Here is a 26,702-nt window from a genome sequence, read left to right on the forward strand (position 1 = left end):
TAAAGGACCTAAGACTGAACCCTGTGGGATCCCATACTTGATACCCCCCCTAGTTTGAGGAATCAGCTTTTGTTTTAACATTACGTGAACCACTTATTTCAACTTTCTGCATTCTTCCAGTTAAGTATGAATTAAACCATTTGTGCACTGACCCCCGCAAACCATAATGATTTAGCTTATCTAAAAGAATTCCATGATTTACACAATCAAAGGCCTTTGAGAGATCACAAAAAATACCAGTGGATGATATCCAGTTATTCAGAGCATTTAGTATTTGATCAGTGAAAGCGTATATAGCATTTTCTGTTGAAAAGCCTTTCTGAAAACCAAACTGACATTTTGTTAGTACTTTATTTTCATATTTTTACAAATATGGGAGGCTACTTTTGCATACATTATTTTCTCAAAAATGTTTGATAGAGCTGTCAGAAGAGAGATTGGGCGGTAGTTGTTGACACCCAACATATCCCCATTTTTATGCAATGGTTTTACAATGGCATATTTCAGTTTATCGGGGAAAACACCCTGCTCCAAAGAGCTATTACATACGTGGCTGAGAATCCTACTTATCTGTGGGGAACAAACTTTAAGTACCTTGCTGGAAATGCCATCAATTCCGTAAGAGCTTTTACTTTTCAGTGAGTTTGTTATTTTACTGATTTCAGAGGGAGAGGTTGATGGAATTACAGTTGTTTCAAACTGCACAGGTATGGCCTCTTCTATTAGTAGCCTTGACTCTTCTAGTGAAGATCTAGATCCTATTTTCTCCACATTTAAAAAATGATTATTGAATATATTTTCAGTTCCTGATTGTTTGTTAGTACACTTGTCATGCAGTTTTATGGCACTAAAGTCTCCCTGTGCTCTTGGTTGCCCTGTTTCGCTTTCAATAATATTCCAAATAGCTTTAATTTTATTATCAGAGTTACTGATCTCAGACATGATGCACATGCTTGTGGACTTTTTAATAACTTTTCTTAGTACTGCACAATAGTTTTTATAATATTGAACAATTTCGAGGTCAGTACTCCCTCTTGCTGTTATACAGTTCTCTTTTATGGTTGCAAGATATTCTTGTTCCTTTAGTTAGCCAAGGTTTTTTATATGTTTTCTTGGAATTATATTTAACTATTTTCTTGGGAAAATAATTTTCAAATACCCTTAAAAATGTATCGTGAAATAAGTTATGTTTAAAGTTTGCATCTCGTTTTTTGACATGTCTGCTAATAGTAGAGGGATGTGGCATGACATCTGCCATATTAACTTCTCATCATGCGCACCTAGATCTATTAATTCTTGACCTAATTCTCTGAAACCTCTACCGGAAACAGCATTAGGAGGTCTCATATCTTTATCACACATTGCAACACATTTTGCTGTAATATTAGTTTCTATTATTGCAGGTATCCCTGAAGGAGATGTACCTTTGTAAAGTTTCTTGCAACTGTGTGTCTTTAAATGAGGGGTTCCCTACTGGAAACGCAATAATGTGGAGCAGTTAATGCACGATAAATACCCAGTAGACACACTGTTTTTGTCTACGACCAACAGAAATGTACTCCATACTTGGGTTTTTAGACCTTCCCTTTCCTTCAATGTGTAAAGATTGGTTTCAATCTTAGGTCTTATTCCACTGGCTTCCACAAGCTGCATGATTACACACACACACACACACACACACACACACACACACACACACCACAAATGAGAAGCCCGTACTGGCTGCAGTCTCACACAATAGTGACACGTGTAACGTGTTTGAAGTTACGTGCTACGTAATCGGTCACGGATTCTATGTTGCGTCACCGGAGCTACTGGGGGCAACCTACAAAGTTAGGGTGCTCGCCCCATCTCGTATTTTGTGCTTGCGTACTCGGTCATGCAGGACTCTAATCTGCTACTGCTAATATGAGGACCTCTAAATCAGATGCTTGGACCTTCAAATAAGAACCGACACGTGAAGATTTCTTGCGTACGCAAACTTCACAGCCATCAACTGTTCTTTCGACAAAACATAATTCTTCAAAGAAGGCTCATAGAAAAGAGTTCTCCATCTTCGCCAGGCCGCACTGCTGGTAGCCGATCATATGGCCTTTCACTGGTGGAGGAAGCTGCTGCTCCTGACCAGCTCAGGAAGGTGGCAGACACAACTGTTTAGTTGATGGACCATGACTGACCACCTATCAATTGCAGCAGCAGTACTCCCCTGAAGCCAGGCCCTCAGCGGCCATTGAGGTGACCCTTTCTTGTTTCTTATTTTTCTTTTCGTTTTCATAATGGCACATCTTCAATGGAACATTCGCGGCATTCAGTCCAGCCGAGAGGAACTAAAATTACTCCTTTGAATGCACTTCCGGCATGTCATAGGTCTTCAAGAAATGAAGCTCTACCCATGCGATTGTATTGACCTGGCACACTATACCTCCGTGTCTTTTGACCTACCCTCTGTGGCAGGTATTCCTGCTCATGGAGGGGTTATGTTGCTGGTTCGGGATGATGTCTACTACGATCCAATCACATTGCACACAGATCTGCAGGCAGTTGCAGTCCGAATTACTCTCCCAACTTTCACATTTCCCATTTGTACTGTTTACACTCCATCCTTGTCTGCCTTTACTAAGGCAGACATGATACAACTGATTGCTCAGCTTCCTACACCATTTTTGTTAGTTGGAGACTTTAATGCCCACCATCTCCTTTGGGGCTCTCCAGCATCCTGCCCCAGAGGCTCCCTCTTGGCAGACGTTTTCAACCACCTGGATATAGTCTGCTTAAATACTGGTGCACCTACCTTCCTTTTGGACGCAACGCATACCTATTCCCACTGGGACCTCTCAATATCCACTATCCAACTTGCACATCGGTTCGAGTGGTTTATTCTGTCTGACACATACTCGAGCGACCATTTCCCCTGCATAATCCATGTCCTGCATCACACGTTCCACTAGCTGGAACATCTCCAAAGCTGACTGGGTGTTTTCCACCTCCCTGGCGACCTTCCATGATCAAAACTTCTCCAGCTGCGATAGTCAGGTCACATTCCTCACAGACGTTATTCTCACTTCTGCTAAATATTCCATCACTCGTACTTTCTCTTCTCCACGTCGAGTCCCAGTCCCCTGATGGACTACAGCATGCTGCGACGCTATTTGTGCTTGGTGACATGCTTTACGCACCATCCAACGCCACCCTACGATGGCAAACTGCATCAGTTGCAAACGACTCCGTGCAAAATGTCGTGTTATCAAAGAAAGCAAAAAGGCTTGCTGGGTGGCTTTCACCAGCTCATTCAACAGTTTTACTCCTCTGGTTGTCTGCGCTGGTCTGCCCTGGCTATCTGGCACCAAGGTCCACTCCCCAATTTCTGGCCTGACTGTAGCGAATGAAGTCCTTGTGGATCCTGAGGATGTCTCAAATGCCTGCGGCCACTTTTTCACGGAGGTTTCGAGCTCTGCCCATTACCACCCTGCCTTCCTCCCCCGAAAACAAGCAGAGGCATGGCCACCTTCTTTCCAGTCTTTGAATCGTGGAAGTTACAATGCCAACTTCACCGTGTGGGAACTCGAAAGTGCAGTCGCCCGGTCTCAACGCTGTGCTCCGGGGCCTGATGGTATCCATATTCAGATGCTGAAGAACCTTTCTCCTGCAGGTAATGGTTTGGGCCTATAATCGCATCTGGACTGAACGTCATGTTTGCACACGCTGTTATGAAGCAATTATTGTTCCCATACCCAAACCAGGAAAGGACAAACACCTTCCTTCCAGTTATTGCCCCATCTCCCTTACCAGCTGTGTCTGCAAGGTATTGGAGCACATGGTAAATTCTCGATTGGTTTGACTCCTTGAATCTCGACGCATCCTTACCAATGTCCAATGTTGCTTTTGTAGGTGCCGCTCTGCTGTTGACCTCCTAGTTACCTTGTCGACCTTAATTATAAACAACTTTTTGCGTAAGCACCAGGCGGTTGCTGTGTTCTTCAGTTTGGAGAAGATTTACACCTATTGGAGGGCAGGCATTTTCCGCACCATGCACACTTGAGGCCTTCATGGTCGCCTCCGTCATTTTATTAATGTATTTTTAATGGATCGAATGTTCAAAGTACGTGTTTCTGTTTTGTCAGATGTCTTTTGCCAGGAGAATGGGGTGCCCTGGGCTCCATTTTGAGTGTGGACCTTTTGGCCATAGCTATCAATCCAATAATGGATTGCCTTCCAGTTGACGTTGCAGGCTCCCTTTCCGTGGACAACTTTATGATCTACTACAGCTCTCAGAGAACACGTCTCCTGGAGCACTGTCTTCAGCGTCGTCTAGACCATCTTTATTCCGTTTTTCTGGTGCGAAAACAGTCTATATGGACTTCTGGCGTTACAGTTTCTTCCACCATCCTTACATCTCGGTCTCATTGCTCTCCCATTCGTGGAGACAACAAAATTTTTAGGTCTTACATTTGACAGGAACTTTGCTGGTCTCCATATGTCTTACTTGGCGGCTCATTTTACCTGTTCCCTAAATGTCCTCCGTGTTCTCGGCAGTATGTCATGGGGAGCAGATCGAATGGTCCTCCTTCGCTTATATCTGTCCCGATCAAAGCTGGATTATGGGAGCTTTGTATACTCTCCTGCCCGGCCGTCCATCTGACGCTGTCTAAACTCTATCCACCATCGGGGGGTTACGTCTGGCAACTGGAGCATTCAACACCAGCCCTGTTGAGTCAATTTGCCGAAACTGCCGAATTACCGCTAAACTACTGGTATGATATATTGCTTTGTCAGTACGCCTCCTTGGATGACTCTCTCGACTGCCAATACGGGCTGTATGTCTCTGCCCTGTTACCTCCTGGAGTTCACTTTTGTTGCCTTCTTCAGCAACTTGATTTTACCCTCCCTACGACTTTTCGAATGGATGAGAGCCCGACGCCACCTTGGCTCCAGGCTCAGGTTTGCGTTCACCTTGAACTCAGCTCGCTGCCTAAGGAGAGGACCATGAATTCGGTATACCGCTCGAGGTTTGTCGAACTTCGTTCGAGGCTCGCTAATAACGTCTTTATTTACACAGATGGCTCCAAGACTACTGCTGGTGTCAGATGTGCCTTTGTTGTTGGGGCTCATACCTTTCAATACCGGCTCCCTGACCAGTGTTCAAGCTTTACAGCTGAGCTTTTTGCTGTCTGTCAGGCTGTTCAGTATATCTGCCGTGATTGTCTTTCTCCTTATGCTATTTGCTCTGATTCTTTGAGCGCCATTCAGAGTCTCTGTGACCCATATTCGGAACACCCTCCCATGCAACGAATTCAACAGTCCCTTCAGTCCCTTGCTGATACTGGCACTCGTGTTCCTTTTTTGTTGATTCCTAGCAATGTTGGTGTGCCTTGGAACGTAGCTGCAAATGCTGTGGCCAAGGCTGCTGTCCTCCTGCCTCAGACAGCTTCCTTTTGTGTCCCATCAACTGATGTTAGTGGGGTTCTTTGTCGGCGCGTTTCATCATTGTGGCATGAGGCTTTGTCTTCTCTCCATAAAAATAAGCTTTGGGGCATCAAACCAATCCTGACAGCTTGGACGACCTCGTCACACCCTTCCCGGCGAGAGGTCAGTTTGGCCAAGTTACTGATTGGACATTGGTGCTTTAGCCACCGCTACCTGTTGTCCGGTGACCCCGCCCCGCAGTGCCCCTGTGGTCATCCATTGATGGTGCGCCATATTTTATTGTCCTGTCCCCGTTTTATTCACTCTCGTGTTGTCCTTTGTGTGCTGTCTACCTTACAGGGACCTGAAGCTGATGACACTCGCGGAGCTGCTTGTGTCCTTAGTTTTATTACATTGACGGACTTGTCCAAAGAGATCTAACTCTTTTACATTGTTTTCCTGCATCTTTACGACTACATTCTGGTGTTGCCCCCTTGCGTTTTTCTACACTATTAGTGCACTAACGTTAGTAACTGGGTGCTGATGACCTTCGTAGTTGAGTGTCCTAAACAAAAATAGTACCTTGTCGATCATCAGAGATTGCTGAGGCCATTAGTGATAATAGGCAGGCTCTCCAGCACCATAAGTGACACCAATCGATGGAGCATCTTATTTAAGTGGCTTTATCCCCAGTTCTGCCATCTGATGAAATGTTACAAACAAGAATGTTGGGAGCAGCATGTTTCAACCATCGGACCACCTCTCCTCCGCAGGTTTGGCCTAAGATGAGATTTCTCTACATACACCAGACACTAGTAGGTGTATCTGCTGTTGCCTTGAAATTGCACTGTCTTCACTGACCCATACACCATTCCCAAACATTTTGCTCTGCATATGCTTGAATCACAGCACCTGAGAATTATCAACCTTTCTTTCATGTCATCAAGCAATGATTAAAGCAAAAGCAGTTATCTTTTACTACATGCCACCTGGAGCTGTATAAAGCTCCATTCATTGAGTGGGAATTCATCAGTGTCCTAGTCATCTGTCCTGATACAGCACCAGGGCCAGGTCATATCCACAACCAAATGATCAGGCACCTATCAGTGGATTGTCAGCATCCTATCCTTGCCATCTATAACTGGATCTGGAGTGAGGGCCAGTTCCCATTGCAACAATTACAAAGCATCATTGTGTCACAGTGTTAAAACAGGGTAAGCACCTTTAGAAATGAGCAGTTATCACCCATCAAGTGTCACCAATGTTCTCCATAAATTGCTTGAATGCGCAGTGAGCTGGCAGCTGTGTGGCTCCTTGAGTCTCGGGGTCTTCTGGCTGCATCCCAATGTGGCTTTCGCCAAGGCTTTTCCACTATTGATCTGGTTTGCCTGGAGTCTGCCCGCCAATCAGCTTTTGCCCAATGTCAATGCATTATTGCCATCTTTGACCTGCAAAAGCTGTATGACACCAGTAGGTGAGGCCATATCCTTGCTGCCTTACATGAGTGGGTTATGTGGGAGCCACTCCCAATTTTTTTCTATAATGTCCTGTCACAGTGTATGTTCTGGGTTCTAGTCCATGCTTCCCACAACACTCCACATACCCAAGAGAATTGACTCCTGCAGGGCTCTGTACAGTGTCCTTGTCTTTCTGCAAGCTATCAGTGGTCACCTCAGTATCACCATCCTTACATCCTTACATACTAACTATTTGGGCCTCTTACTATAGCTCCTCTAGTGTGGGTGCTACTGAATGTAGACTGCAAGGCACCATATGAAAGATGCTGTCATGGGCACTCACCCACGGATTTTGGTTTTCTGCTGCCAAGACCTATGTCATGGTTTTCTGTCAACATTGTATGGTTCATCCACAACCAGAAATATATCTTCCTGACAGACTACTCAATGTGTCAGGAACTTACTGTTTTTTTAGGATTGGTCTTTATTTCCTAGTTGACATGAATTCCCAGTATTTTGCAATGTAAGTGAAAGTGCTTGCTGCACCTCAGTAAACTTTGTCACCTGAGTAACACCAGCAGAGGTGCAGTGTGTGCTGCCCTTCTGCAGCTTTACAAAGCCATAATACTACCCTGTCTTCGTTATGGGCGTCTGGTATATGGTTCGGCATCATCCTCAGCATTGTGGATACAGGATCTGATGCACCACTGTGGTGTTTGATTTGCTACAGGTGTCTTTTGAACTAGTCCTGTGGACAAATTATGTATGGAGGCTGGGATCCATTCATTGTGTATCAAGAGCCAACAACAACTACTCAGTTACATTACCTATGTTTGCAACTCTCTTAAGCATCCAAACTATCATCCCTTCTTTCCAAACACGGAAACCCATCTACCATAATGGCGGCCCGGTTCAGGGATTTTGATTGCAGTCCACACCCTGTCCCTCCCCTATGAACTCCAGTTATTTCTTCCTCCACCTCTACTCTGGGCCCACTCATGTATACCTCTTTGGGAAACCCATTGGTCACAGCTTTTTCTTGATCCATCATGAGGTCCGAAACACACGGTCCCTTCTGAGGCCCTGTGCAGCTAATTTTCCTTGCCAGAAGCTGTAGAGTTAATAGCCATCTCTCATGCTCCTTTAGCATATCCTTTCCGCCACTGGTGGGTCCTTCATCTTCAGCAACCTCTTGACCAGTTTGAAAGCATACCTTGGTAATAGCTAACCAGTATTCCCAGTATGCCCTTGAGCAATGTGGATGCTCAGTGATGATTGTTTGGAGTCTGGCTCGTGTTGGGATCCCTGGGAACAAACTTACTGATAGCTTGCCCAAATGTAAACTGGCTCTTGTAATCAGTAACCTGGAAACAGACCTCTGATAAGTATTATGTCATCAAGTTTTAGGAACCTGAAATACGGAATGAATCACTGTGACTTCAAACAACCAGTGATAAGGAGACTATGAATCTACGTAGGTCATCCATGCAGGCCTCTCACAAGCATTCTACCATACTCTGCCAGCTCCACGTCAGCGGTATGTGGTGGTCTCATGGTCATCTCCTCCAGTGCCACACCACTGTCGTCATTCCCATTCAACAGTGGTCTACATTTTGCTGTACTGTCCAACCTAGCCACCCTGTGGCAGAATCTTAATCTCCCGGACTTGCTACCCCGGGTGCCACGGTGGCGGACTTAGTTTTATATCTAATTCACAAGGAGGGCTTTTATTGCTCTCTTCAAGGGAGGGCAACTTAGCCTTTTCGGACCATTGATGTAAAATACATCCACTGTCATAGTTGTATGGTTACTGTCTATGCTGGTTGCTGCTTGATATGTAAGAAATAATTTTGATTGATATTTTGGGGTCAATTGCTTATTGTTGTACCTCCATTCAAGAATAAACTCAGCTTCAGTTTCAAATGTCAGACTTGTGCACCATATTTTCTTGCTGCCTGTTGCTAATTGAAGAATATATGTGATTCATCAGTAAACACTTCCGGGCTAAATCGCTGTGGTCGATCTGTGGAACTACTTCTCCCTGACGTTTCGTTCTCAACTACGGAGAACATCTTCCGAGGTGAGTCAATGACTGGCTGCTAGGAGCTGGGGTCGCCGCTTATATGGAGATCGTAGAGGGCGCCACCGCACGTCACGTGGCGCCGATATGTAGCTATCTCTGGCTATCATCTGTTCTCTCGATTGCAGGCAATCGATTGTCACGTGATTGACACAACGTCGACCGCCATATTTTGTCCAATTTTAATCGTTCTTCTTTACGATTAAAATTGTATTGATGTTTGTCGATTTCAATTGCTTCTCTATACATACGTGTATAATAATGCGACGTCCTCGCTGGCACGCTTGTCTCACCGTATTTTATTTCGTGATCTCCATCCTTAAAAATAGATGAACAGATTGATGGGGTAGCCATGGGAAGCCCCCTAAGCCCCGTAATTGTGAATTTATTCATGGAATACTTTGAACATCAAGCACTGCAGTCTGCCACAAAAAGCCCCTCGAAGTGGTATCGGTATGTGGATGATACCTTTGTAATATGGAATCATGGGGAAGAGGACTTGAATGATTTCCTGGTGCACTTAAATAGCATCAACCCAAAGATCAAATTTACCATGGAAAAAGAGAGTAATGGGCAACTTAACTTTTGGATGTATCAGTTATCAAATGGGCGGATGGGACCTTAGGCCACAAGGTCTAAAGGAAAGGTACACATACTGATCTCCCCCCCCCCCCCCCCCCCCTCTACGGGTTCATGGGTTAGAATAGGCCCGCGGTATTCCTGCCTGTCATAAGAGGCGACTAAAAGGAGTCCCTCCCCCTCAAGGGGGTAGTTAGCGCCTGCGTCCGGAGACGGACGGTTTCACGACCTATATTTGCGTTCATTTTGGTTTTTCACTTCTTCTGGTTCCTTCCTTCCTTCCTTCCTTTGTTTGGTTCCTTTCTTTGTTCTTCTCCATCTCACTGTCTTACTTACACTTCTCCTTGGCTCCTTCTCCTTGCCTCCTCCTCCTTGCCTCCTCCTCCTTGCCTCCTCCTCCTTGCCTCCTCCTCCTTGCCTCCTCCTCCTTGCCTTCTCCTCCTTGCCTCCTCCTCCTTGCCTCCTCCTCGTTGCCTCCTCCTCCTTGCCTCCTCCTCCTTGCCTCCTTCTCCTTGCCTCCTTCTCCTTGCCTCCTCCTCCTTGCCTCCTCCTCCTTGCCTCCTACTCCGTCTCTGGTCTCCGCTTCGGTGTTTGAGACAGTCTGTCCTTTCTCTCCCTCTCTCCTTTCTTTTTCCTCTTCTTCATTCCTCCCTGTGCGTGCCTGAAGGCCGACCCACGTGTTCGCACGCATAGCCGGTGACGAGGTAACGCATAATTTCCCGCCCTGGGTAGACAAGTAAGGCACGCAGGTACCTCCTGGTAAAGGCCAGGCTCAGGGAGGAGTAATTGCCTGAGCTGACACCTTCCGACCATGCCGATTGGACCCTCCGTCCGTTTCTCGGGAGGTGTGAACAATCACCTAAGGCGGGAGTGCCCTCTGGGAGCGTCCCCACAAGGAAGGAGCGCGCCATCGGACATGCTGGCAATCATGGGGGATTACTCCGCAATGGATTTCTCTTCTTCTTCTCCTCTCTCGACTTCTGCCCACAAACGGAAACTTGACCAGCCACCAGTGACAAAAGTACTACCACCTGCCCCACAGTTCCTCGTAGTTTCTCGATCTGAGGACGGAAAGGATTTTTCCTCTGTCAACCCTTTCTTTATCCAGAATGGCATGGATGCCATAGCCGGATCTGTCAAGTCTTGTACCAGGTTGCGTAATGGTACCTTGTTACTAGAAAGTGAGAGCACCTTTCAGGCACAAAAACTGCTTCGGGCCACACTCCTGTACACGTTCCCTGTCCGGGTGGAGGCTCACCGCACTTTGAATTCGTTTCGTGGTGTGGTATATACTAGATCACTTGACGGATTGACTGATGAGGAGATTCAGTTCTTCCTCGCTGAGCAGGGCGTGACGGCTGTCCATAGGGTCATGAAAAAGGTCAACAATGACCTTCTACCAACCCGGACACTTTTCTTGACCTTTGATAGTGTTCAGCTGCCGTCACGCTTCAAAGCGGGCTACGAGGTTATTTCTGTTCGCCCCTATGTCCCGACACCTACTCGCTGCTACCAGTGTCAGCGTTTTAATCACACTCGCCATTCTTGTTAAAATGCGGCTACATGTGTGACTTGGGGCAGGGATGCCCATGAGGGTGACTGTCCATCTCCGTCTCCTCGTTGTGTGAACCGTCACAATGACCATGCAGCGTCCTTCCGCGACTGTCCCATCTACAAGGAAGAACGCTGTATCCAAGAAATTCGGATCAAAGAGAAAGTCTGCACCTCGTCCGCTCGCAAGCTACTCGGTAGTAGGAAGCCCACGTTGCTCCCATCGGGGAAGTACAGTACTGTCCTCGCCTCTCCTCGGACTACCAAGGAGGTGGCGACGCAGACGTGCGATCTGACCTTCAGCACTAGGGTCGTCCGTTCGGCCAGTGCTAAGATCGCCCGGTCGACGTCTCCTCTTCCTCCCGTCGCCCCTCCGACACAAGCACCTCTATCAGCTTCTGCCAGGACGAAGACCCAGAAGTCGGATGCACGGGCCTTCAAGAAGGAACCGTCTCGTGCAGACCTTCCATGTAGCTCGAACCCTCAGCCATCGACCAATCCTTCCACAAATTGACCTTCCAAGAAGGCTCATAGGAAGCACAGTTCTCCTTCCCCGCCACGGCGCATTTCTCCTCCTGCGCTACCCAGCGGTTGCCGCCCCAGGCCGTCATTTGTTTCGCCTGGCCGCACCGCTGGTAGCCGAACATCTGGCCGTTTACCAGCGGAGGAAGCTCCCCCTCCCGGCCATCTTCACAAGATGGCCGATGAACCAATACAACAAATGGACGATGACTGTCTGCCTCCTGCTAGCGGCGGCAGTCCTCGCTCGAAGCCGGGCCCTCAACGGCCTTCTAGATGACCCTTCTTCCATCTTCTTCTCACGATGGCACTTATTCACTGGAATATTTGCAGCATTCGTTCCAACCGAGAGGACTTGAAATTGCTGCTCTGTTTGCACCGTTGGCACCGTCTGCTCGTCGTAGCCCTCCAGGAAACGATGCTATGCCCAAGCGATCAAATTGCCTTGGGACACTACACTTCTGAGCGTTTTGACTTACCTCTGTGGCAGGTATTCCGACTCATGGAGGGGTTATGTTGCTGGTCCGGGATGATATCTGGTATGATCCCATCACATTGCACACCGGCCTGCAGGCAGTTGCCGTCCGCATTACTCTCCCCAATTTTACATTTTCCATCTGTACCGTTTACACTCCATCGTCGTCTTCCGTTACCAGGGCAGACATGCTGCAAATTATTGCTCAGCTTCCTGCACCATTTTTGTTAACTTGAGACTCCAATGCTGTGTTCTTTGATTTGGAGAAGGCTTACGACACCTGTTGGAGGGCGGGCATTCTCCACACCATGCATACACGGGGCTTTCGCGGTCGCCTCCCTCTTGTTATTCGTTCCTTTGAATGGATCGACAGTTCAGGGTACGTGTGGGTTCTGTCCTGTCAGACACCTTTCGCCAGGAGAATGGGGTGCCATAGGGCTCAGTTTTGAGCGTCGCTCTCTTCGCCATAGCGATCAATCCAATAATGGATTGCCTCCCAGATGATGTATCAGGCTCCCTTTTCGTGGACGCTTTTACCATCTATTGCAGCGCACAGCGTACATGTTTCCTGGAGCGCTGTCTCCAGCGTTCTCTTGACCTTCTTTACTTCTGGAGTGTCGCCAATGGCTTCCGTTTTTCTGCCAAGAAAACGGTCTGTATTAACTTCTGGCGCTACAAAGAGTTTCTCCCACCGTCCTTACGACTCGGCCCCGTTGCTCTCCCATTTGTGGAGACAACAAAATTTTTAGGTCTTAAATTTGACAGGAAACTTAGTTGGTCTCCACATGTCATATTTGGCTGCCCGTTTTACCCGTTCCCTAAATGTCTACATTTACATCTACATGACTACTCCGCAATTCACATTTATGTGCTTGCAGAGGGTTCATCGAACCACAATCATACTATCTCTCTACTATTCCACTCCCGAACAGCGAGCGGAAAAAACAAACACCTAAACCTTTCTGTTCGGGCTCTGATTTCTCTTATTTTATTTTGATGATCATTCCTACCTATGTAGGTTGTGCTCAACAAAATATTTTCGCATTCGGAAGAGAAAGTTGGTGACTGAAATTTCGTAAAAAGGTCTCGCCGCGACAAAAAACGTCTATGCTGTAATGACTTCCATCCCAACTCGTGTATCATATCTGCCACACTCTCTCCCCTATAATGTGATAATACAAAACGAGCTGCCCTTTTTTGCACCCTATCGATGTCCTCCGTCAATCCCACCTGGTAAGGATCCCACACCGCTTAGCAATATTCTAACAGAGGACGAACGAGTGTAGTGTAAGCTGTCTCTTTAGTGGACTTGTTGCATCTTCTAAGTGTCCTGCCAATGAAACGCAACCTTTGGCTCGCCTTCTCGACAATATTAACTATGTGGTCCTTCCAACTGAAGTTGTTCGTAATTTTAACACCCAGCTACTTAGTTGAATTGACAGCCTTGAGAATTGTACTATTTATCGAGTAATCGAATTCCAACGGATTTCTTTTGGTACTCATGTGGATCATCTCACACTTTTCGTTATTTAGCGTCAACTGCCACCTGACACACCATACAGCAATCTTTTCTAAATCGCTTTGCAACTGATACTGGTCTTCGGATGACCTTAGTAGACGGTAAATTACAGCATCATCTGCGAACAGTCTAAGAGAACTGCTCAGATTGTCACCCAGGTCATTTATATAGATCAGGAACAGTAGAGGTCCCAGGACGCTTTATACTAGTCCCGTCGAGAGTCTTCATGCTGAAGCCGGTGAATTGACACTCACCTACTGGCGCAATATACTGCTTTGTCGTTACGCCTGTCGGCTACTGTCAAAGCTCGACCACCTACCGTATCGTTCCTTTTTTGACGACTCTCTCGACCGTCAATACGGGTTGTATGTCTCTGCCCTGCTACCCCCTGGAGTTCGCTTTTGTCGCCTCCTTCCACTCCTTGATTTTTCACTCCCTGCAACCTTTAGAGTGGGCGAGAGCCACACGCCACCTTGACTCCAGGCTCAGTTTCGCGTTCACCTTGACCTCCGCTCGCTCCCAAAGGAGGTTACCCCCGGTTCGGTATACCACTCCCGTTTTGTCGAACTTCATTCGAAGTTCATTAATATGACCTTCATTTATACAGATGGCTCTAAGACCAATGACGGGGTCGGGTGTTCTTTTATTGTTGGGGCACAAAGTTTCAAATACCGGCCACATGGCCATTGTTCGGTCTTCACAGCTGAGCTCTTTGCCCTCTACCAGGCTGTTCTTTACGTCTGCCGCCACCGACATTCTCCTTATGTCATCTGCTCCGATTCTCTAAGCGCCATCCAGAGCCTCAGTGATCCGTATCCGGTTCACCCTTTTGTGCACCGGATCCAACACTCTCTTCAGCAGCTGGTGGACGACGGGTCTCCAGTTAGCTTTATGTGGGTTCCTGGCCATGTCGGTATCCCTGGGAACGAAGCTGCAGATGCCGCGGCCAAGGCTGCGGTCCTCCAGCCACGGACGGCTTCTTGTTGTGTCCCTTCAACAGATTGTAGCACAGTCATTTGTCGGAGCATTCTATCGCTGTGGCATGCCGATTGGGCTGCACTTACAGACAACATGCTTCGGGCCTTGAAACCTCTTCCTGCAGCTTGGACGTCCTTCTCGGCGGGAGGAGATCGTTTTGGCCCGGCTACGAATTGGACACTGCCAGTTCAGCCATCGCCATCTGCGGACGGCAGCGCCGGTGCCGTTCTGTCCATGTGGGCAATTGCTGACGGTGCGCCACATTTTAACGTCATGTCCGGATTTTACTATGCTGCGTCTTGATCTTGGCCTGCCATGTACTCTGGATGCCATTTTAGCGGATGACCCAGGAGCTGCTGCTCGCGTTCTTCATTTTATCAACTGGACACACCTGTCTAAGGACATTTGATTATGCTGTAGTTTTTTAATCCTATGTCTGTTTATACGTCTTTTATAGTGTTGTCCCTTTTATTTGCTGTTTTAACCTTGTGCCTCACGGTACATTCCTAAATTAGTCAGGGCGCTAATGACCATTGTAGTTGTGCGCCACAAAATCGCTACCTCCATAAGAACTCAAACCACCACCCTAGGCAAAAGAGGGGATCATAAAGACACTAGTGGATAGGGCCAATAATATTTGTGAACCAGGCTACTTACAAGAAGAAATAAATCATATACAAATGGCTTTTGTGAAAAATGGTTATACGAAAAACGAGATTAACAGAGCGCTTCACCAAAGTAGAAAAATGCCTAAAAATAGGAGACAGCAACAACCATCAGCTGGAAAAGTATTTCTGCCCTTCATCCATAACATCACGGATCGCATTGGAAAAGTACTAGCCAAGTTTCAGGTGGAGACTATTTTCAGACCTACTAATAAAATTAGTGAGTGCCTAAGATCAACAAAAGATACTCGTCACCCCGTGTAGTTGTGGCAGGGTTTACATAGGAACTACAAAAAGAAGCATCAATACACGTTTGACTGAGCACAAAATAAACTGTCGCTTGGGACATATCGACAAATCGGCAGTAGCGGAACATGTTTTTAAGGATGGAGATCACGAAATAAAATACGGTGAGACAAGCGTGCCAGCGAGGACGTTGCATTATTATACACGTATGTATAGAGAGGCAATTGAAATTGACAAACATCAATACAATTTTAATCGTAAAGAAGAACGATTAAAATTGGACAAAATATGGCGGTCGACGTTGTGTCAATCACGTGACAATCGATTGCCTGCAATCGAGAGAACAGACGATAGCCAGAGATAGCTACATATCGGCGCCACGTGACGTGCGGTGGCGCCCTCTACGATCTCCATATAAGCGGCGACCCCAGCTCCTAGCAGCCAGTCATTGACTCACCTCGGAAGATGTTCTCCGTAGTTGAGAACGAAACGTCAGGGAGTAGTAGTTCTACAGATAGACCACAGCAATTTAGCCCGGAAGTGTTTACTGATGAAGACGCCGGTGTGAAACCCTACATGGAATATATGTGATTATTAGTGTTGGGGCCTTGACAGCTACTACACAAGATATGTTTCAAAAGTCAGTCATTCTCTCCCCCCATCTACCCCCTCTCCCCTTCTGCCCCCCACTCTCATTCCCCTCTCTCCCCTGCTCTGCTCTGCTCTGCTGCACAGGTAGTGCAGTACGGTTGTCATGACTCAAATATGGAGTATTTTTTTTTTGGTCATTAGTCTACTGACTGGTCTGATGCGGCCCGCCACGTATTCGTTTCCTGTGCTAACCTCTTCATCTCAGAGTAGCACTAGCAACCTACGTCCTCAATTATTTGCTTGACGTATTCCAATCTCTTGTTTTCCTCTAGAGTTTTTACCCTCAAAGCTCCCTCTAGTACATTGAAAGTCATTCCCTCATGTCTTAGCAGATGTCCTATCATTCTGTCTCTTCTCCTTATCAGTGTTTTCCACATATTCCTTTCCTCTCCGATCCTGCGTAGAACCTCCTCATTCCTTACCTTATCAGTCCACCTAATTTCAACATTCGTCTATTGCACCACATCTCAAATGCTTCGATTCTCTTCTGTTCCGGTTTTCCCACAGTCCATGTTTCACTACCATACAATGCTGTACTCCAGACGTACATCCTCAGAAATTTCTTCCTCAAATTAAGGCCGGTATTTGATATTAGTAGACTTCTCTTGGCCAGAAATTCCTTTTTTGCCATAGCGAGTCTGCTTTTGATGTCCTCCTTGTTCCGCCTGTCATTGGTTATTTTACTGCCTAGGTAGCAGAATTCCTTAACTTCATTGACTTCGTGACCATCAATCCTGATGTTAAGTTTCTCGCTGTTCTCATTTCTACTACTTCTCATTACCTTCGTCTTCCTACTATTTACTCTCAAACCATACTGTGTGCTCATTAGACTGTTCATTCCGTTCAGCAGATCATTTAATTCTTCTTCACTTTCACTCAGGATAGCAATGTCATAAGCGAATCGTATCATTGATCTCCTTTCACCTTGTATTTTAATTACACTCCTGAACCTTTCTTTTATTTCCATCATTGCTTCCTCGATGTACAGATTATTCCCTCTTGGTTGTTGTACATATTGTATATGACCCATCTCCCTATAGCTTACCCCTACTTTTTTCAGAATCTCAAACAGCTTGCACCATTTTATATTATCGAACAGTTTTTCCAGGTCGACAAATCCTATGAACGTGTCTTGATTTTTCTTTAGCTTTGCTTCTATTATTAGCCATAACGTCAGAATTGCTTCTCTCGTGCCTTTACTTTTCCTAAAGCCAAACTGATCGTCACCTAGCGCATTCTCAATTTTCTTTTCCATTCTTCTGTATATTATTCTTGTAAGCATCTCCGATGCATGAGCAGTTAAGCTGATTGTGCGATAATTCTCGCACTTGTCAGCTCTTGCCGTCTTCGGAATTGTGTGGACGATGCTTTTCCGAAAGTCAAATGGTATGTCGCCACTCATATATTCTACACACCAATGTGAATAGTCGTTTTGTTGCCACATCCCCTAAAGATTTTAGAAATTCTGATGGAATGTTATCTATCCCTTCTGCCTTATTTGACCGTAAGTCCTCCAAAGCTCTTTTAAATTCCGATTCTAATACTGGATACCCTATCTCTTCTAAATCGACTCCTGTTTCTTCTTCTATCACATCAGACAAATCTTCACCCTCATAGAGGCTTTCAATGTATTCTTTCCACCTATCTGCTCTCTCCTCTGCATTTAACAGTGGAATTTCCGTTGCACTCTTAATGTTACCTTCGTTGCTTTTAATATCACCAAAGGTTGTTTTGACTTTGCTATATGCTGAGCCTGTCCTTCCGACAGTCCTATCTTTTTCGATGTCGTCACATTTTTCCTGCAGCCATTACGGCTTAGCTTCCCTGCACTTCCTATTTATTTCATTCCTCAGCGACTTGTATTTCTGTATTCCTGATTTTCCCTGAACATGTTTGTACTTCCTCCTTTCATCAATCAACTGAAGTATTTCTTCTGTTACCCATGGTTTCTTCACAGCTACCTTCTTTGTACCTATGTTTTCCTTCCCAACTTCTGTTATGGCCCTTTTTAGAGATGTCCATTCCTCTTCAACTGTACTGCCTACTGCGCTATTCCTTATTGCTGTATCTATAGCGTTAGAGAACTTCAAACGTATCTCGTCATTCCTTAGAACTTCTGTATCCCACTTCTTAGCGTATTGATTCTTCCTGACTAATGTCTTGAACTTCAGCCTACTCTTTATCACTACTGTATTGTGATCTGAGTCTCTATCTGCTCCTGGGTATGCCTTACAATCCAATATCTGATTTCGGAATCTCTGTCTAACCATGATGTAATCTAATTGAAATCTTCCCGTATCTCCCGGCCTTTTCCAAGTATACCTCCTCCTCTTGTGATTCTTGAACAGGGTATTCGCTATGACTAGTTGAAACTTGTTACAGAACTCAGTCTTTCTCCTCTTTCATTCCTTGTCCCAAGCCCATAGTCTCCTGTAACCTTTTCTTCTACTCCTTCCCCTACAACTGCATTCCAGTCGGCCATGACTATTAGATTTTCGTCCCCGTTTACATACTGCATTACCCTTTCAATACCCTCATACACTTTCTCTATCTGTTCATCTTCAGCTGTTGATATTACCCGATACTCATCTGACAAGAAATCCTTGTCTTCCTCCCCCTACTGTATCTAGATTAAGCCTTTGCATTTCCCTTTTCAGATTTTCTAGTTTCCCTACCACCTTCAAGCTTCTGACATTCCACACTCCGACTCGTAGAACGTTATCGTTTCGTTGATTATGCAATCTTTTTCTCATGGTAACCTCCCTCTTATAAGTCCCCTTCTGGAGATCCGAATGGGGGACTATTCTGGAATCTTTTGCCAATGGAGAGATCATCATGACACTTCTTCTACTACAGGCCACATGTCGTTGATCATTGCTGATTCTTCTGCTTTTAGGGGCAATTTCCCACCCCTAGGACAAGAGTGTGCCTGGAACCTCTATCTGCTGCTCCGCCCTCTTTGACAAGGCCGTTGGCAGGTTGAGGCTGACTTCTTATGCCGGAAGTCTTCGGCCGCCAATGCTGATAATTTATCAAAATTTAGGCAGTGGCAGGGATCGAACCTGGGACCGAAGGTGTTTTGATTATGAATCAAAGACACTACCCCTAGACCACAGGTCTACCCGGAGTATTAAAGCTAAATTTTCTGGGATGGTGAACAATAGTAAACTATGATACCACCTATTTTCAAGAATGTTTGTGGTCTTCCAGTTGACCTTAGTTAAGTGTGTTAATTGTAGGTTGTTACCAATAGTATTTTAACAACACTTGTAACAAGGATATCTTTACAAACCATTACCCTTGCATTAATTTTTTATTATGATTCTATGTAATGAATGCCTTAAGAACATATTTGGTGTCAACAGAGCAAGGAAGACTTCCTTTGGGAAGTAATTGTTAATATTGTTACACGTCTCTGTGTCACAGTGCTGTAGCAGATGATGTGGAACTATATGTCACGGGTATTTTGTAGAGTTACCAGTCATTATTCAGTGTAGTATTTACATCATTACTGAAATCCTGCTTTCACTGTATGTAATTCTGTAAGATTTTCGTCCAGTACACGTCATAAATATCAATTGTTTCCTAAAGAGTAGGCACTGAAAATATGTGGTGACAGAGCAAGAAGCTGTGTAAATAGCATTAATTTGGTTAATTTTGCTGATAATGTATGGAATGCCATAGTCATTTGATTAATGACCAAAAAGTCCTCTTGTTTATGGATTTACAGCTGGAAGATTATTTGCATCTATTTATTATCTAAGTTTAATTTTGAAATGTTGACTCACTCGTATATCAAGTTTGTATAAAGCAGTACGACCATCCGATAGAGCAGGCCGTAGTGCCTCTGAAATCAGAGTGGATTATGTGACAGGAAAAGAAATAAAAAGTCTGCCAAATAAATACTACACAATGGCTGATAGCAAAATCAGAGAATTGATTTGGTTGCATTCTGACACTCACCCTTCCCAGTCGATAAGAATATTTGAAGTTGGGTGATACTCATGAGAGAGGAACAGGGAGAGCTGTCATATACACACAGAAGTTACCAAGCAGCTATAATTCACAGATTGTTTCCATCTTTCAGTCCATTGAAGATCCATTGGGAATATCATGGTCCACTGAATTTATCAAGGAGGATCCTGAATTGAATTTGGAACTGAGTGTAGCTGAGAATATTGTAAGTATTTACATGTTTGATATATTGCCTGTAGTCAGGTAATAAGTTTTTGTGTAGAGTAAAAGATGCATTGCAGTGAAATTATCACAGATTGTCAGTTTCCTGGAACTTGTTGGTGGTGATAATTGTAGAGTATTATTGTATTCCTGCACTTGACTTTCATTTCACCTGTTACGTGCTGATTGTTTCAAATAGAAATAGAAGTGGAAAGGGACAGGTAGCTGGTATAATCATGTTTTTTGTAGCCCTTGTTGATATCAAGTGTATTGTATAATGGCTGTGTGCTATGGTCACAAAATTCACATTTAGATGAAGTGTAATTTCTAAAAGTGTAGGTCATTTGAGAAATATTCCTACTTTCAATAACTTCTGATAAATGCAGTTCAAAAGAGCATTGGCTGTTCTTATCTTTTGTGTGAATCATAGATATTCTTACATTTGTCCTAAAAATTTTTTGGGTTATGAAAAAGAGAGATAAAATTTGTGTGTTGCAGATCAGCCCTGATACTTTGGCCAAAACCTGTTCATATTGTGGCAGCTTCTGTGGTGCCTGTTATATTAGTTATAAAATTTTCAGTAATAGAATAACTCTGTATATGACTTTTGGTGAATGATTGTACATAGATAAAGCCATGTATGACCTCACAATTAGAGTCCTGGCAGATCTAGAGAAGGAAGATTAATTTTTTCATGTGCTTTATGACCTTGGTACAAGAAAGAGATGCTCACATTGATAAATATGTTAGAGGAATGAAATTAGACAAAGACTGGGGAACATTTAACATACAATTGCAGAAGGTTAGGTACTGGCTCACTCTTGATCTCATTGTTCATAAACAAACTTGTTGCAGTTACAGAGCATTCTTCAGGCACAAAATGTTGGCTTCTTCAACAAAGAAATGTGTGGTGATTCTACAAGCATACAGGTCAAGGAACCAAACGATCATGCTAGGAACATCTTACATTATGTAAAGGAGTGTCGCGCAGACTCACGTTATGCCATTTTAAACAAATTAAAGGGATGTATTGGCATCACAAGTAGGCTGGACAGTGAGTGAAACAGTAGTGGTGGTGTTCCACAACAAGGGTTTTACAGAAATGAGAAGTCAGGCATGTGCAAATGAGAAGTTAGGCCAAAACAACGAACTGTACAGTGTCCCAGGGCATAGCTGTAGTTGTCAAAATGGCTGCATTGTAGTTGGTGACCACTTACCGTGAAAATACAAAAGGCCATACTGGCCGTCGCGTGCAACCCAAGAGATCACAGGTCAAACAAGATGTCTCCATAGCACCAGGGCCAGAGATTCTAGGATAGTTTTCACTGCATGGAGTGCTGCTCCCTTAGCAAGTGTGCAGAACAGTGTGTTTCTAGTTGTGTGGTCTGGAAAACCATGTCATGTGGTTGGCACTGATATCACTGATGTGTTCCCCCGCACTTGTTACTTTGAAAATATGTAACTTAAATTAAATAGTGGTAGACAACTGAGCAAATCTACGAATAGGATGTGTGACCATTAGTGATCCTGAGTGGCACTTGCAGTTGTGCAGTGAACACCTTAGCTCTGTCAGCCAGAGTGACACGCAGTCTTTGTGGTCTCAGGAGCATAAAATGATATGGCTTAAAGAAGCAAAAAAATTGGACTGACCATCTTGATACTGGCACATGGCCAGCAATATTCTGTATTAATTGTGAAATTGGGGGAATTTTTTAAAGTAATTGGATGAGAAGCTAGACCAAAATAGCAAAATAATACTTTGCTGGAGAAGCAAATTAAGTGGTAGGCTGCCACATCTGTTACTGGTCGGTTCAAACAGTACACAAGTGTTACAGAGATGCTTCAGGAACTCGAATAAGAACTTCCAGAAGGAAAGTGATATTCTTTCGAGGAACACTATTGAGAAAATTTAGAGAATTGCCATTTGAACCTGATTGCCAAACAATTTTGTTGTTTCCAACATACATAGCACATAAGGACTATGAAGATAAAATTTGAGAAATCGGGGCTGATATGGAGGCGCATAGACAGTCTTTTTCCCTCGTATTTGCGAGTGGAATGGGAACGAAAATGACCAGCAGGGCTATGGGGTACCCTTCCCAATGCACCATTACCTGGATAGCTGAGTATCGATGTATGTGGAGATGCTTGGTAAAAGAAGTATCTTACTAATGTAGTAGGAGCAACAGCGATATTTTTTGTAGTAGTAAATGTACATTCACATACCTACAAAATAATCCATTATCAGTTCCCATAATTAGCAGTGTGAGTAGATTAGCAGTAGGCACAAACAGCTGGGTGTCAGTATACTTCAGAGGTAAATTACTGTGGGAGCTTCTGCTTTAAGATTTGCTGCCTGGCTCACCCACTTACATCCACATCTTCGTTTATCGAATGCAATGTGTAAATCAAGGAATGAACAAATGACTAACATTCACACTCCATCTCTAGCCATAGCAGAGGTTACAGTGTTAAAAGCAAATTTAATTTTATGAAAAATTTCTGAAATGTTCAGTAGCAGATGCAACCCATAGAGACAAATTACCATATTTTACTGAAAAAAGTTATACCTTTATAAGCAATTCTTCAGGATGTTTAAAATCATCAGATTTCACAAAGCTATAACGTTGTATTAAATAAAGGTACAGAATTGGGGTCCGATTTTTACTTCTACAGGGCGTTACAAAAAGGCGCGGCCAAACTTTCAGGAAACATTCCTGACACACAAAGAAAGAAAATATGTTATGTGGACATGTGTCCGGAAACGCTTACTTTCCATGTTCGAGCTCATTTTATTACTTCTCTTCAAATCACATTAGTCATGGAATGGAAAGACACAGCAACAGAACGTACCAGCATGACTTCAAACACTTTGTTACAGGAAATGTTTAAAATGTCCTTCGTTAGCGAGGATACATGAATCCACCCTCCGTCCCATGGAATCCCTGATGCGCTTTTGCAGCTCTGGAGAATGGCGTATTGTATCACAGCCGTCCACAATACACGCACGAAAAGTCTCTACATTTGGTACTGGGGTTGCGTAGACAAGAGCTTTCAAATGCCCCCATAAATGAAAGTCAAGAGGGTTGAGGTCAGGAGAGCATGGAGGCCATGGAATTGGTCCACCTCTACCAATCCATCGGTCACCGAATCTGTTGTTGAGAAGCGTACGAACACTTCGACTGAAATGTGCAGGAGCTCCATCGCACATGAACCATATGTTGTGCCGTACTTGTAAAGGTACATGCTCTAGCAGCACAGGTAGAGTATCCCATACGAAATCATCATAACGTGCTCCATTGAGTGTAGGTGGACGAAACTAAAATGAGCTCTAACATGGAAATTAAGCCTTTCCGGACACATGTTCACATAACATCTTTTCTTTATTTGTGTGTGAGGAATGTTTCCTGAAAGTTTGACTGTACCTTTTTGTAACACCCTGTATACATGCCTGCAAAGCCTTTATTTACAAAGGAACCATATGATCTTCCCATTGATTACAATTTGTGTGTGTATGCACATATGATATTAAGGTGCTTTTAACAGCTGTGTTTAGGATCAGATTCATCATTTACTGATCACAAGTATCAAAATTCTTTTCAACACATTTAAGTGCCCATGCGATAGAATTGATCCATGCATTTCCAAGCACATCAGCTTAGGAAACTCACTGCTGTTCATATGTAGTATCATAGTTCATCCAATGATGTTGGAAGAGGAGGCACATAGGTGGAGCCTTTCACAAACTCCTGCCAATAAGAGATAGCATACTGCGAGATAAAGCAAATTTCCAGGTCAGGTCTGCAGCCCCTTATAGCTGATCAATCCCTCAGGCAGCTTGCTGTTCAGAAGTGTTCTTTTGTGCAGGTTCCAATGCAGTGGTACACAATTCATATGAACAATGATATTTCTGATAATTTTGCATCTCTTCTGTTTTTGGTTGATCTATGTGTTTTCTAATATTGTCAACTTTCTTCAGTTTGTTACAGAATTCCCTTCTCTTCAGATTCAGTTCAGTGCCAATCTCACTAAACTGTTTATCACATCTTTTGAGTTTAATAACAACTCATGATCAGTACCAACAAACTTCCTGTACCATATTGCACAGCACGTAACCCTTATTAATCTTGCAGTCACCAGTTCAAGTCATCCCTTGACGATTCATTTTATAACATGCAATTTAATTAGAAATGACCTGCTACTGGAAGTTGTAGACATCACTGGTCACAGACTAAATGATACATACTGCATACAATTCCTTGGTGTCTACTTGGGTTTCAGTTGAAATAGGATCAACAAAATGGTGAACTTCTCAAGTTGATCCCCTCAACACTACTCACCTGGAGGCAATTATGATAGTGTCTTTTGGAGTTTTGACTTGTTTTTGGAAATATCTTCTGGGACAGCCAACTACAAATAAATAAAATATTTGTTACTTAATGTAAAAGCCAATAGGGAGTTCCATAGTGAGATTTAGGCACAAGATTCCCTAGGTCAGTGAAGAGGTTTATGCGAGGTGTTAAGTTGTCATCACGACATCATTGGTACTACAAGCTTGTATAGGATAAATACTAATTTGTTCATAGCTGCCATGTCCTATAAGATTATCGTATAGGATAGTACTGAGTGAAAGCATGCTAGTCAGCATTTCTGTAAGCTGATACTCTGGAAGAACATTCATTAATTGCAAGGCAGAGAGATAAGAGCATTCTCATGCTGGTGCTTCCTTAATTTAATATCCATCCAAATGCCCAAGAACTTACCTCATGTATCCTCATTCAGTGCCTGTCATTGATATCTCCATGTATCTGTAAGTCATTTGGATTTGTTTGGAATTGCGTCAAGTGTGCTTATGTAAGTGTAAAGTTGAGTTTTTGCTACGTTGCCTGTAAACTGGTTGATAGCATGTTCCTTTATTTTCCTGGCTGTTTCTAGTATGAGTGTGTTTGCCAGTTATCAGTGTACTTGGTGTCATCAGCAAGGTTTTGAAGGCACCTGCAATGGTTTTAGCTCAGTATTTATGTAGGTCAGGATAAATCAAATGCTGAACCCTGTGGGACATGGTATGATTGTTTCTCCATTCTGTATTCAGTTTTCCTCCCAAGGTATGATTTATTACTATGACCCAGTTTTTGTTGCTAAGGTAAGATTTATTTAACACCGTAGTTTCCTGAGTAAAGGGACATGAAGGTTGTAATGTGAAGCCAATAAGGTTTCTACACTTATACTGCACATTTCAGTCATGCTGTAAAGTCAACACAATATTTTAGTTATTAGATTGTTAAACCATAACAAGAAGAGTTCCTGCTTCTGTCAGCAGATGATTCTTGTGACTGATTTGACCGTGCATCTGATATCTGATCAAGTATACATTTCCTGACTGAGTCTGATGAATCTAATTTCAATGGTCACTCGCTCCCTCCTCCAGTTTTTTCCAGCTTCTGTTAAGAAATTGATTTCATGGCCTGATATTATCTCAGTTTTTTCTAAATATTAGGCTGGTGCATAAGTTGATAGACTTTAGTTTTGCATGTTGGTATTCCTGTTGGTGAGGGTTTATTTATCAATTGTCATTTTTTATTTGTAGTTCACTGTTGCTCTTTGATTTTACATATTTTCATTTTGTCATTTGAAGATACTAAGTGGAACTGTGGCCACTAGATAGCGGAGTGCCCAGTGGAGAAATAGGAGCACTGTTGGGTTCTATATAGGTGTAAAAGCAATGGAGGCAGCCAGAAACATCTGCATCCTATTTGTGTTTAATACCTTTGGACAGAGCTTCGCAAGAAAATTGTTTTTTAATTCTAAGGAGAATTGTTTTGCCATTAGTGACTTACCTTCGGGGCTTGATAGAGATCATTTAAATGCATTCATTCACAATGATCCATATCACTACTTGAGAACTGGCAAATTCGATGAACTGTGATCTTTTCATGATCTTCCAATATTTGCACGCAATGGGTAAGGCTCAAAAATAGGGTGTATGGATACCACATGCACCAAACCAAAATCACAAAATTAATGGCTATATGCACATTCTTGCTTGCCTGTAATCAGTTATTTGTGAACAACACTAATCATTCCTGCCCTCTATCATTATGCTGATCAGAAATGGTGACTTTGTGCTAAAATAAGGAAAAGAAAGGAATGATTGAGCCCAAACAAAGCAGCAACAAAAAGCAACCACAAAAGATAATGCCCCCCTCAGGGGGGCTCAGCATTTAATTTTCGGGTGCGGGCTTGGCGACCCTGGGGTCCCTGAGCTGGGGACTGGGAAGCACCACCAGTCCTAGATACTGTAAGCTCTGAGCATGCTGCAACGACCACTGTAAGGTGTGATGGTGGAACGTTGTATGGTACAGAGCCCAGGGATCTTGTCTTAACTGCCTGGGTCATGAGGATG

The 26,702-nt window shown here is 43.9% G+C and overlaps 1 protein-coding gene across 8 annotated transcripts in view; it reads left to right on the forward strand.

The window, feature by feature from the left end:
• Positions 1-26,702, forward strand: part of LOC126281615 (zinc finger protein 93-like) — a 147,520-nt gene that overhangs the window by 60,376 nt on the left and 60,442 nt on the right. For 6 of the 8 annotated variants that reach the window (XM_049980730.1, XM_049980727.1, XM_049980734.1 and 3 more), the window contains one exon: positions 20,211-20,303. In XM_049980730.1, coding sequence (XP_049836687.1) covers positions 20,211-20,303 — 93 coding nt within the window. Of the gene's footprint in view, positions 1-20,210; positions 20,304-26,702 lie in introns of those variants that run through there. The other 2 variants (XM_049980732.1, XM_049980731.1) reach the window with 2 other exon arrangements.

The sequence above is a fragment of the Schistocerca gregaria genome, chromosome 7 (assembly GCF_023897955.1).
Source record: "Schistocerca gregaria isolate iqSchGreg1 chromosome 7, iqSchGreg1.2, whole genome shotgun sequence".
NCBI classification, from domain to species: domain Eukaryota; kingdom Metazoa; phylum Arthropoda; class Insecta; order Orthoptera; family Acrididae; genus Schistocerca; species Schistocerca gregaria.